Consider the following 14,713-nt stretch of genomic DNA (forward strand, 5'->3'; position numbering starts at 1 on the left):
GACAGGTTTAAAATCTTGAATTATAAATTAAGCAGTGATGAAATTGTAGAAAGAAAGAATTGATAATTTAGTTTATGCTGATAATAAAACATATAAAATCATATTAATTAAAATATCAATTAACACTAAAATTACTTGGGGTAATGAATGTACACGTTAACATTTATTCAGTAATTGGAAATATTATCACAAAAATCTAATAATTATATTGACTATTATTTAGCATATTTTCGAATAATTGTAATCCTACAAATTGCTTCCATTCAGTGATATAACTTTCAATAAGATTAACTATCATTCGGTAGATAGTGAAAGCCATCTAATTTTAATATTTTTGCTTACTAAGCACTTATTTTCAAAATCAAAGTTCATCAAATACGTAAACCATTTTTTGGGTGTATTTGCTTTTTAGTATATATTAAAAACTATTCTTGTTCTTAAATTTTTATTTAAAATAGATGTCTATCTCAAAGTTTAGCTGAAAACATTCTCAAAAGGTTGCTTAAATTAAGATATTTAATTTTCATTAACGAATAGTTTTATTGAAATAACATTTTTTTGATTTACATGCTTTATGAGTCAGAAATACGATACTTTGGGGTTTATTTTTGACAGACAGTAATATGAAAATCAAAAATGTTGAATTTGCAGGGAGTAAAGTTTACCAGACTTCACAGAATCCTGCAAAACTCATTGTATTATGTATTGCTCCATTTATTTGAAAAGAATTTAAATTAAAAGTTCTGTTGCTCTAAAAAACTTTGTTAAAGAAAGATTCTGTTAAATATATATCAAATGTAACCATAAAAATTCACTCCTCATGGCGAGATATTGCCGAATTTTTGAATGTCAATCTCTACTCGCAAAAAACCTCAGTGTTAGACTCTCATTCATAGTTAAAAGCATGTCCATTAATAACAATTAACATTTTATTGCATGTGGTACGGTATCTTACATAACATCGACCATTCTGCAGTCATGTCAGAGGTAGTAGGTGTAACATTTACCTTAAAAGACGGTATTAGTTGCCGGCGCTGTCAAGGTCGGTAAAATGTCACAAAAATTACCCGGTTCTCGATTTGGCAAAGACACGGTAACGTATTAAGCTTAATTGGCGTCGAATCAATCTCGACGTAATTTAACGAAATTTAAGCATGTTCAGCTACGGTCGCGGAAATTAGAAAGAATACGAAGAAGAAATAACCAAGAGTACCTAATTTGTACCTTTTGTCGTTAAAATAATCCACAAACACAAAAACAAATAAATAAGTTACCGTAATTCGGAACAGGAACAACATTTTAAAAGCTCTTGGTTATCCGCTCATCAACAATTCATAAAGTTCTATCTGTTATCACAGTTTATCATGTATTACCACTAGTATTTGTGCTGTTATTATTACTATCTTCTTCCTTCTGCTTCTTCTCGGTCGCGTCCTCGCATTTCATGGTGATGTCGTCGTCCTTGTGCGATGTCTCCGAACTTGTCGAGGATCTCGATGAGTAGTTATCTTTATCGGAGAAGTAGGAGGAGTCCCGTTTCATTTCCTCACTGGGGGTGGTGGGTTTCTCCATTTCCGGCGCCTTGTTCGCGTCGAACAACTTCGTTGGCAACGAGAGGGGGAAATTCGGTAAGTTGGCGCCGGGTTTTAGGTGCTGTAACAATCGCCCGTCCGTGACCTTCCCCATAAACGATCGGATCTCCTCGAAATAAGACTCCTCGCTGAGATTTCGACCCAAATTTCTTCGTTGGAGGTTCCTCTCGTCCAATATAGTGGGTCCGTCCGCTTCGTGTTTCTTCAGGTGTCTGTCCAGGTTGGTCTGTTGACCGAAACATCGCTCGCACAAGGGACACTTGAAGGGTTTCTCCTTGTTGTGGATATTCCTCACGTGTCTCTGCAGATTACTCGATATACTAAAGCTCCGCTCACAATATCGACATTTATAGGGTTGTTCTCCAGTGTGTGTTCTCAGATGACGGGTTAGGTTTGCACTACGGGGGAACACTTTGCCGCAGAATTTACAAGCGTACCTGTCCTTGGCCTTCCCACTCGCCGGATCGAAGACCTTGGGAGTGGTGGGAGTGGACGGCGTGTTCCTCAACATATCGAACGGAACGTTATTCACAGGTGGACTAAGCATGTTGGGATTCAAGAACGGGTATCTCTGAGGGTAACCCGGTGACGGCGGGTAAGGTAATGGAAGTCTAGGTACTTTGTCACCGCCTTGCACTCGGTATATAGCGTCCAGCATCATCGGGTGGATGGGTTGTGGGGGGAACAGCATGCCTGGATAGGCTGGCAGCTGGGGGGAGAATGGTGGTTTGGGGATGTTGTTTGGGGTCGGTGGGGATGATCGCTCTTCCACTATGACTTCTTCTTTTTCGCTCGACGTGCTCGGTGTCGGTGATATGATATTGCGGTTCTCATCCTCAATCTAGAATAAAAAATAAAACATTAGTTTTCATTTATTTTTATTTTAACGCTATCGATTATGTTTGAGAACAGGTGGTTGCACTTGAACTAAATTGTTCATATTAACAGATATTTATCACTGCTCTTTGTTTCATAATATCGTCGTATGTATGCTTTAGAATGTATGGTTCGAAACACTTGTGGACCTTTTTGTCAATGCTCTAAATTGCAATATCACTAAACGCGCCAACCACAAGAAAAATGCCAAATAATTTAATATGTGGAAATGGATAGTCCTGCTAAAACGTTAAAAACCCATTTAAATGGCTTATGAGCTGTTGGCCGTCCGATGAAATGAAGCTAAGGGGCGTTTAAATAACATTTTACTTCCCCTAAATGCTGCTTTGTAATGTTGCTGCCAATTTAGGAATATGATGAATATACTCCAGAAATATACAACAACAATAAAGTATATTTTTATATTTACCTTTGTTCAAATAAAATTGTTCCAGTAAATATTTTAGGTGGTTGTTTCAAGCAAAATCGTGCAAGTTTTATTGATTACATTGCTTATTGTTATTTGAGTAATAAACAGTAGCGAAATTTGTGATAAGTTTCTTGGGTATATTGCTGCAGCATCTCAGTTAAATAGACTTATTCAGGCTTTCGACGATACATTGAACACAGCACAACAGAAAAGAAAAAACAATTCAAAACCGGTATGAGGGATGATTTTGTGTTACACAGTTTTGTAAACTATAAATTGCTGTTCTTATATATATGACCCATTTTTGAACATTCGTTGCTACCACGGTATTACTAGTCTTGTTTATTGCATGAAAAATATTAAAATAAAACCAGATAGCACGATTCTGGAAAGAAATTGTGTCATGTGAGTTATATCTGATGTATGGATCGAATCTCGAAGAAGGCGCTGGATATTGTGTCTTCGTTATCAAGATATAATAGTATATCAAGATATATATAAACGCTTGGTCAAATGAGAAAGTAATGATGTCTCACAAATGAATCAAAAGCGACAACATGAAAATGGAATTAAAATGACTTATATTATTGATTGAAAAGTATTGATGAAACGAAAATTTAATACAGCACACTAGGTATCTGGAAAGGTACTAAGATTTTAATTCACCATATCGACCCGAATTTATTTATTAATTTTCCGAGTTTAAAATAGAATTTAGTTGGAAACATGACACTGAATCAAAAAAGAAGATCCAAGTAATTACTGCAGAGGACAATCCAAGTAATTACTGCACAGCACAAAAAATATCCTGAAGCCTGTTTGAATTTTCGTTGTGCAACTATGAGAGTGTATAAAGAAATATCAAATTAATATCAAAGTTCTTCGCAGCTTTGTTAACTGGCCATGATATATTAGAATTGAGGAAATCCACAAATACTTGCATAATAAGAGTTCTGAAAGAACATAAAAATGTCGAAATACTACAAGCATTCAAGAATGGTGAATCCGGAGGTAGAAGAGAAAAAAACTATATTTTATGGCAAATTGATGTCAGGTGCACTAGTGCGAGTGAATCTATAAAACGCTAATTGATTTTGGATGTGAAATTTTAAATTTAGAGTTAAACAACTATGTGAGGGAAAAATTACTAAATAGGTACTATGTAGATAATAACTAGTTGTAATATGTGTGCCTGTTAAATAAACTAATAACTGAACACGGATTTGTAGATACCATCGATTTAAAGATGATGAAATCAGAACTACAATTTCAAAAACAGATCGAAAATTGAGTGGCTGATTATTTAAATGAGATTGATTTATTTAAATGCAATATTGAATATGTTGGCAAATACTTTTAAAAAATCAGACAAATTAAATTATACGGCCTATAAATTAGATTTGAAGGATTTTTCTTAAACTCGAAGTTTTACGAAAAATCGGTAAAATCCACTTAGCCACTTCTTCTTTCCGCGCCATCTTTCGGGCTATTTACGGATTTTATCTAGAGAGAAGGATGTTTTGAGGTTATTCACAAATCGTCCACTTTTTTACATCTTCATAGGCAGTGAAAGCTCTGCTCAAACAGGTCCAGAATCATATATTGGAACCAGTAATAATCAAATGTTAAGATTTTTAAGCGTGTTTTCATCGGCTTTTCCATATGGGATCGAGCATTTTCATGCTCAAGAATAGCATGGTTGTGTATTTACTCATATTCCGGTCATTTTTCGTGCAGTGCTTGGCCCAAACGCATCAATTGCATTACAAATCGTTCCCCATTGATGGTTTCATCGAGTAATGCCTCCAAATCCTCTTCTTCAAATCTTTTCGGATGTTCACAACGATCTTTGTATTGGGTGTCAAAATCACCACTTAAAAAACGTAGAAACCAGTATTCACATTTTGTAAACGATGGAGCATATTTGCTATAAGCTTCAAACAGCATTAGATGATCTACAATCGCCTATTTCTTCAAGTTTCAGTACATACGTAAAACTTTCCCCAAATGCGATTTATTCGGTATACGTTCAGAAATTTCCTAGGTATTGAAATACTTTTCTTGTTCGCACTTCGACGAAATGATACATAGCGTAAGCTGAAGCCTGTAAGGAGGGCTTCAACGCGAAGTTGGCTACAAATACGATTTAATACCAAGTAACACGATTTTTCCTTTAAAATTAACTTATAGGCCAATATAAAAGGAAACGTAGATATCCTACCTGTCGCCTCATGATAATTAAACTAAGTTTCTTGTGTTCAACTCTCAGGTCCAGTGGTTGTTCGTCGCTTTGGTGCTCTTGAGGTCGTCCCGCCGGACTCATGTGAGGCCCCGGCGAAGATCTGCTGGTATTCCGGCTCAGGTCGAAGGGGGCTTCCTCGTGGACGGGAACTCTGACCGATAGCGGATACACTGCCGCCTGTTTCGGCGAAGAATGGCCGCTCTGGGCGACCAGCATCTTACGAGGCGACGAGTCTTTTTCACGCATTATGTTGGGGGGCGAAGAGAGTGGAAAAGATCGACAACGAGGTAGCCAAGCTGGGGGCAAGGGGCTGAAGGCCGCGTCCGCCGTGGACATCGGTGGACCGGCCGTTTGGTGCCGGACCTGAAACAAAATTAATTATGAGTGTGTATTTTTGGATCATCGTTCCAATCGTTCTTTAACTGAATAAAGAAAGTAAGTATTGTATATTATCACCACGATTATAATTATATTATGAAATATATAACACATGTACAGCTGATGGGGTTAGAAAGTTTCTTTAAAAATAATTATGGAAAGAATTTTTTAAAAATCTGGACTATTATAATCTATGATAGACATAGTAAGATGCGAAACACTATCAATTATATTATGAAAAAGCCATGATAGTTTCATAAAAGATTACAAATGACTGAAGAAATTCTAATGCGGTCATTGCAAACAATAGAAAAACAAAAACTTTCCAAGCGCAAGCACGAATAAGACCAGGGAAGTTTAAGCCCAATCAAGTTACGGCGATGTGAGTTAATATTTCAGTAGTTATTTAACTAGCACTAGTATTTTTAAATATTTAAATATCTTTAAGTTATAAATTAGAAAACGGTATCACTGTGTCAATATAGGACTATATTTTCACTAAAGAACATGTCCAAAATATTGTTAACGAATTCAATGAAGATTCAAGAAAGGGTAGATATTTTCTCGGCTATGACACACGGCGTCATTCTATTGCAAGGTAATTTGTCCGAAGTCTAAGTCTTCAAATAGTGGCTATGGGACAACGTAAATAAAAAGACATGGTATGTCTATACGAAGCTAGTAATGGCCTCATATGATGTGAATGTCTCAAGAAAAATAACTTAAACACTAAATGCTTATAATACCTACTAACTAACTAGCTCCATTTTTTATATATATATCCTACTACTTAGCAATACGTTTGCTCGAAACGATAATTCAATATTTTGTCATATTTTCATAGGAAAATATGTTATAGCTGAGTTGTATATCTTCATTTTCTGTCTGGAAATCTTTATGCTATATCTGGTGTACTATTTAGCCAGGGGCGAGACTGTCTTAGACTGCACATTCTTTGAAGTTCAGCAGCTAAATGTTTAATGTGTTGGTCTAGTCTAGTTTGATAGTTCTATGACTCTTGTAGTACGACTCAGTTTCTTCCTTCACTATTCGCAGATTCGTACCTAGGTACACATATTCATTGTTTAAGTACGGTGTAATACTGAACATAATTATTATCGTTTTACTTTGAAACCTCTCTATGACTGGTCATGCCTCATATCTGTATGCTATACATTCATACAGGCTGCATTATAGATTTGCAGGTGACTATTTTGCTGGTGTCTGACACTGCGAGTTTTGTCCGATGAATCAATCTTCCGTAGCTTGCAGTCCTGTTGTTTCCTTTTGGTCCATATATGTTTGTGTTGGTCAAGATGCATACCTAAGTATTTGGCGTCATGTGATTGTGAAAACTCTGTATTCCAAAGTTTAAAGGTGGACAGGTTTTTCTTGTGAGATTGAATTTTACTTGAAACAACTTATCTATATCGGCTTTAAAAAACTACTACCTGAGACATACTTTGGTCAGAGTCAGGTGTAGTTGAAGCCCTTCAGAGGTAGAGACGTGACTATCATGTATTGAAAGGATTATTCCGGTCTCATCTAGTCGCTATAGTAGTAGAAGAAATATTGGTTGTTTGAATATTGATAGGGAAGTGGAACCAGTATGCTGTCTGGTAGTATTACTGACTTAATTTAGTTCATTTGACATTCATTCATTCGAATAAGATATTTTACTTCGTAGTATCTTTTTTCAATATAAGATTTTGATAATGGAAAGAAAAAAGAGTGTGTGTGAACGTTATTCTTTAATTTGTTGAGGACTAATATCAAGAAAGGCTGCGCAAAAATATTGTTTAGTTTCTAGCGCTCTACCAAAGATGTTAACCAAGCCATAAATAGCGGATAAACTAATTTTTCATAAAGAAAAATCCTAGTGGAGGACCTAAAGAGTATTATGACAATCCGAAGGAATAGTTGCAAAGAAATACATGTATTATTTGATGAACATCCGTGACAAAATTTCAAAACAGTCTTAAAATATATTATAAATAATATGAAATCAAGGAGCTTTGTTGTTTTATTAGCAAAAGCTGAAAGAAAGAATATATATTTTTCAATAAATAATAGAAATAAAAGTGATAGCCAAATACTAATTACTGCTAATTAAACTAGTGCTACTGCTATGCACTATAACTTCGGCGGCAGCTCTTTATATCAAACATAAATAGTTATGAATGTCGAAAATGTGATTTTTAGCGTTTTCTCAGTAGTATCTGTATATACGGTATATCTCAATAATACTTTATGAATAATGCTAATACATATAAAAACCATGGAGTTTATCACTTAGCTTATTTAGCATTTGCTTCCAGTAGAGATTGTTGATCAAAATACCTGCAAACACCTGGCATTATATCGTTCTAGTTTTTAGTTGAGTATGAATCATGAGTATTTGCGGTACCAATTTCGAATGCTGCCAAAGACAAATGAAAAAATGTTGCGTTAAAATGTAGCTGGACATGATATATAAAAAATCCAAGAAAATTAATTTAATACCCTGTATATTTGTGTATGTCCCTTTTTTACTCTTAATCTTCATTAACTTTCTATATTACCAATAAATCTACCGGCTTCGATATGTGGGAAAGTCAAAACAGAAGTATATTAATAACTAAATTATCGTGAGTACAACAACAAAAAAAAGAGCATTTGATATCAATAAGTCCTGTTTTACAGACTGAAGCGGTTTTATTAATTTGTCTTAGATAAAATCTCGACGTTGGTTTTTTATATGGAAATTCCTTGAATCGAATGTCGGCTAATAGCGGCGACAAATATAACGAGCTAAAAACCCATACGAATACATCTCAAGGAAATTTCAATGGATAGCGCTAATGGAATTTTGAAGAGCGTCTAGTTTTTTGAGCGTCGAGTCGAAATTCGCCGGTGGTACCGGCGTGGGTACGAAGGTTGTTTATTCATAAACCGACTTGTTAATGAAGTCACATCATTAACCAAATATTTTTTGCCTGTTCTTATTATATTTCTTGTCTTTGCGACCGAGTTGGTCATTAGGTGTTAAGAAGGTTGGGAAAAATATGGATAATTTGTCGTACACCGCATTTCTGTTGTGTTAATTCTCACGGTGGTCTAATAAAGATGTTTTTCATCAAATTGTGGATCGAGTCCTATATTATTAACGGTATTCTACCTCCAGGTAATGATACTAATTATTATTCCTTATTGGACGAATTCCCGACACATTTATTACTTGATGCCGTTAAGTATTTACCTTCTCGAACGGTTATCATTAACTTTCAACGTTGAATAGCTTGAAATATCGATTGGGTATACTAATTAATTATGAACGGCTTTTAAGAAACCTAACAAATGATCGATATTTTATGTTTTTGCTATACACAATTGGAAAATGTCGGATATAAATTGCATATTATTGTTTTATAGTTGCCAGTATTAACGGTTTCATTAACTTAATATATGAGTCTGATTTTCTTTCTAACGGCATGATTTAAAACGTTTATTTGAATTTGGAATATATTAGCGCGTAACGGAATTAGTGTAAATATGACCATGCATTCTATAATTGTTATTATAGTGGCGTGGTTTAAATAATATTGGCTCATTTGTGCATGCTCATTAAGCAGTTTTGGATGGTGAACATGCTTAAAGATAAGAACATAAAAATAATTAAACATGGTTAAACTTCTTAGTCAACTTCGGATGGTTCCGTTAGATATTTTGGGTGCAAAATGATGTATTAAATTAATTTCTTCAGTTCTGCACTGCTCTTGATAATGGTAGAGGAATCAATTAACTGAGAATGATTTAAAATTCAACATGGCGTTCAATACGATGCTAAAAATTCCTTGACCGATCTGAGGTTCACTCAAAATAATGCGATATTCGCTGATAGAGATGTTGAGCCCTGTAGCTTTCTTCATGCTATAGTTTGATTTACAGAGCAATATGGCTTGAGAACTAATGATCAACAGGCCAAAGTATTGATAGCTATCGGGTTGCCTAATTTGTTCAAGTACTTGGAATCAGTAATAGAGGAGGTGAAAGTACCTATTACTGAAGTAATCAGCCGAGAAGGCCAAACTTGATAAGAAGAGAAAATAGTTTACGTAGAGTAGTACTTCTTGTCGAATTGTCTGACTCTGTCTTAAATCTAATATCATATGTGATATCGATATGTGTTAAAATGTTTCATAAGCTTGGTTAGTCTGATTGAGAAATTGTAAGTACTATCTATCCATTTAGATTGGAATCATATTTCAACGAGAAGAGATTTCAGATTTATTTTCTTTTAAACTTCAACATTCTACAAACAAATATAAATTATTATTTCCTAGAGGTGCGTAAGAACCAAAAAATCTGTCTTCATTTAAAATAATTTTTATTTATCATCAGAAATAAAAATTAAAATCATAGTATTACTTGAACTTTAGTTTCCTATAGAACATTATTGCTTGAAACTTGAAATATATCCATGAATAGTTTTTCTAACAATTTATAATACGCATTAAAAATTAAGAATTTTGTGAGACACCTTAAACTTATTTTTCACAAAATCTTATCTATCATTAATCTTTCCTAAGAAGACTTGTTTATTTATTTACGTTGTGAAAGTTATTATTTCTTATTATTTATACAATTTTTTTTTTGTATACTCTAAATAGAATCCGTAGGTAAAAAACCAAATATGTATACCCAATAAAGCAGCTGACTCAAAATATGTCACCAGTATCAACCCAAATAAAATATTAAAGGCAAATTTGATTACATGTCTCGACTCATCAGACATATCTTTTTAACTAGGATAAAACGAGAGGGAAAGTTTTAAACGAATATTAGATTTTTACAAACAAAACAAAAAACAGTTGGCAATATATTCGACGTCGTCTATGAATTTAAACAGTTGTTTTATTGGACAGGCTATAGAAGCAGGCTATTAATTCTGAATTTGTACCTTTTCTTTATTTCTACCCTCAATATATGATATATTTGTTATTTGTCTTCAAATTGAGTATTTGTCAACCTGGTTTCAGAAAACTAAGCACCTAATAAGTGATTTTGTATACATACATTTTAACAAAATTCTAAGAAGTTTTAGATAATTAATAAGGTAAACCAGGATCTTCTAAACTGATCTTATATTGACTGATCTTGTATAAAAGGTTAAGGAATGATATTATTATTACTCTCGATCTAAAGCCACTCAGAATCTCGAAATAGGCTAAGGAGATGTTAGCCGCAGATTTTTGGTGTAGTAAAGTATGAGTATATCATTGAACTTCATGAGGAATTTTCTTTAATAATGAAAAAATAGTTTTTGATCAAAAAAGCATTAAGCCCATGAGATGTATCAGATTCAATACGATGGAAGCTCCATAATAATCAGTCAGTAATATTAAATATATTATTGCAAAAGTTTCAGTATTGCACGTTAGCCTGATACATAAAGACCGATAGATGACCCAATTCTTGTTTTGATTGAACGTTCTTTTTTTAACAAATAATTCAGCTACTTAAGAAACGACATGTACCATTAACATAAATACATCCAGCTGTACAAACGTCATTACAACCGGTCTTGATAAATCAATTTGCAGTATTTATCGGCGTTACCTACATGTACTTCACACATCGAGCCTTTCCGCAAATATTGACAGGACAATGGATCGGCCCGATAGATGCAGCCAGGTTACGACATCAGACCTCATTTAATGAAGCAATTATTCCTAATATGTCGGCACCGTGCGCTTGCGTCCTCACCGAAATCAGCGCTGGTCGAGCGCAGGCCAAGAAAGACCACCGCGTCTCGAACAGTTTTTCTGTCCGGTCGCTTTTCTCGTAATTTGCATCTGGTTTTAGAAACACGACCATTTTCACTATTGTACCATTGGTATACCACCCACGCGGTAGTAGGGCCACTTGATGGAATGTAATTGGGTAAAGATTGGAAGAAAATGTCGGGTGTGTACAAAGCAATCCCATTTTTATTAATTTAACTATAAAAGATAAAATAAAATAAGGCAAAGATACATTTAAGACCATATTTTTAACATAAGATAAATAATCTATAAAATACAGCAAAAATACAGATATTGTAACTCATTAATTTACAGCGTTAGAAGACATACTTTGGGTTATATTAATACAAAGAGGAGTATGAAATACAATTGCATAAATAACACATAAAGCGCAAATAATGCTAAATCAAACAGTTCCAAAACCCAAGCAAGACTTAGAAAAGACTGACGTTTTATCCCAAACCTGTTTATAAAATTAATGGATGAACTAATAACAGGACTATCTGGTTCAAAACTACATGAATGGTGATAAAGTGAAACGGGTTGATCTGCGTTCTAGTAGATAAGAACCCTTAGTATCGCTTACTATCGCTGTTCAACGAGCCGTCTCTTCTCTCCGTAAAATAAAATAGTTTTAGATAGACGACGTATTATCAGATATTACAGAATTTGAGAAAAAATCCTTTCAGAGGCAGGAGCATTCAGAGAAGGATGGAATTTGTATAGAAAGGAAGAAAAAATAGACAATAAACAACACATCTATAGATAGAACATGATGTAGGTTCTACATGATATAATAAAAACATTTTAGTTTTCTTTAAAACAACTATTTTGAGTCAACATTTCGTGATGTTAAAGAGTATGATTAGTTGCATCCAATAATCTTCATCTATCCCTAAGCCTTAATAAAATTGAAATGTTTAATCGGATTTATTAGTTTCAAACATTTTTCTTTCAATTAAAGCATTGTTCTATCATTGTGTTGACTAAATTGCATATAACATAATATAAACTTGTTTTATCTTATTCAAAATTTTCTTTCTTGTGAACCTTACCTATCAGAAACCTAGATTTGATCTGACACATATTAAGGATGATTTTCACTAGATGATAAACCATGAGTATATAAAATGAACTATATTGAAAATTCGGGGATATAACACGACGAGATGAGCTTCTTAATAATAGTTTTTACTCAAAATTCGACCTATATATTGTTTACAAATTTATACTTAGGATTGCATTATTACATTACTTAATTATATTTAGGACAAAATAATTACAGAGGCAATATTTGTAGATTTAAGAGCAAAATAAGTCAAAATCAAGAAGAATCCATTTTTTCAAGATACTCTAACTAGTGACTCTAACTACTGCAGTTTCTAGTAACTTTACCAGCAGAAGGTGAAAGCCATCGGTAAAAAAAAGAGGTACTACTCTACTAAACAAAGTACCTTTCAGAACAACGTATTATATAACATACGTATACGCACCTTGATATATATAAAACTTGCAGAGCTACCAAAACGTTGACATACCTTTTATGTGAATTGAGAGATGTTCATATTTATGACGGAGAAGGAACTAAAATTCACAAACAGTATCTGTATTATTCTATATCTAAGAGATCTATATGAATTCAATGACAGGCAATTGGAAAATCGAAAAATCTTTAGAGAAAAGATGTTTCAAAGGTATGTAAGGAAGTTGTTTCTGCATTAAATATGTTAACACCTAAAAGAGTAGTTAATTATCGCAACCGACAACAAATGGTCAAGTAAAAATTCAAATACATGATAAGGTCATTTTGCACCACGACAACACGCTGTCTCATACAGCAAAACCAGTCCAAAGAGTCCAAGTCACTTATATGGAAAGTCCGATCCAGTTTATGGTACCCGCCGGACTCTCCGGAGACTTCTGACTACCACCTCTTCACATCGATGGAATACGCGCTTGTCGAGCAACTAAGTTAATGTAATAACTTGTAAGTAATGCATTCTATTTAGCGAAAAAAAAAGGAATTGAATTATACTTATATTAAATTATATATTAGATACAAATAGTTCTAAATTGATATTTATTGACAACTAACAAATATGCTCTGCTTAGTGGCAACAGTTACCAGTCGCAGAACCTCGGTCTTTTTTCTGAATATAGTATGTCTATTATTGTCATAAAAAGCGCAATTCCAGAACATGGATCCATTCAATAATCAAATTCAGTACATATTAGGAATGTTGAGGAATGTTGTAGCATCAAATAAAGATGATATTGTTGTCTATTTCGTTGTACGACAAATGTTATTGTCGCTAGCGTCAAAGCTGACGAATTATTACGACAAAAACCTGACATTTTCAGTGGGAAACATCATCCGGTAATCTACAGGTGTTTTTCACAAATCCGATACAACGATCGATATGGGGAACTTCAAACGGCCGATCGGTTTGCATTATCCGCGTGCGCAATCTGACTCCAAAGTGCTGTTTAGCGTGTTCTTTACGATATTGTTATGGATGTCAATAATAGCAGGCGTGCAGGAAAAAAAACCAGGCAATGTTTAGAAAGATGAGAATTTTAATTGAACGACGCGAGATTTTTCATTCATCGCGGGAGATAGCGCAGGAGCGCTGCCTCTATATTTGGTAAAAGTATGGCCGGCATTGTAGATAAGATCGTATGGAGGCATCAAGAACTTTTAGGCGAACCTCGCTAAGATTGCGATCGAAATTATGGCTTTGTGAACGAATGCGCGTACATCGAGATTTATTGATTTCGTAATTATATTTAATAATACGCGTTTTATATGGTCGGGACCGTGCATATCGAGATGAATTAAAATGATAAAACTGATAGATGTATACGTCGGTTGAAAAGTATCTATAAACCCAAATTCCTATTAAAAATCTACATCTAATTGTCTACATAGACATATAATTGTTATTTTTCATTGTTTAGGATTTATTTAAACTGTTTAATATGAAACTAATAGACTCAAGCCAATTCAGACACACATTCAGAACTTGACATGAGACTAGAATGAAATTATATATGATTTGCAGTTTTCCTGGATGTACGACAAATTCTCGACCAGCTGATAAACATCTATCTATCCATTTAGATTGGAATCATATTTCAACGAGAAGAGATTTCAGATTTATTTTCAACAATTATAATAACAATTTATAATACGCATTAAAAATTAACAATTTTTTGAGACACCTGAACTTATTTCTATCAAAAAACTTTTATCTTTCATTAATCTTTCTTAAGAACACTTGTTTACGTATTTACGTTGTGAAAGTTATTATTTCTTACTATTTAGATAATTTTTTTCTGTATACTCTAGATAGAGTCTGTAGATAAAAAACCAATGTTCTTATAAAATATGTATACCCAATAAAGCAGCTGA

General features: G+C 33.9%; 1 protein-coding gene across 1 annotated transcript in view; it reads right to left on the reverse strand.

Moving 5' to 3' along the window:
• Positions 1 to 665: 665 nt before the first annotated feature.
• The window catches only part of LOC143203131 (uncharacterized), a 183,566-nt gene continuing 169,518 nt past the window's right edge, over positions 666 to 14,713 (reverse strand). The window contains exons 2-3 of the mRNA XM_076415275.1: positions 5,120 to 5,503; positions 666 to 2,433 (exon numbers count right to left, since the gene is read on the reverse strand). Coding sequence (XP_076271390.1) covers positions 1,363 to 2,433; positions 5,120 to 5,476 — 1,428 coding nt within the window. The 5' untranslated portion in view covers positions 5,477 to 5,503 and the 3' untranslated portion in view covers positions 666 to 1,362. The remainder of the gene's footprint in view (positions 2,434 to 5,119; positions 5,504 to 14,713) is intronic.

This window comes from Rhynchophorus ferrugineus, unplaced genomic scaffold (assembly GCF_030347505.1).
Source record: "Rhynchophorus ferrugineus isolate W39M unplaced genomic scaffold, kcgeb_rfMv2 rfM1, whole genome shotgun sequence".
Lineage (NCBI taxonomy): Eukaryota > Metazoa > Arthropoda > Insecta > Coleoptera > Curculionidae > Rhynchophorus > Rhynchophorus ferrugineus.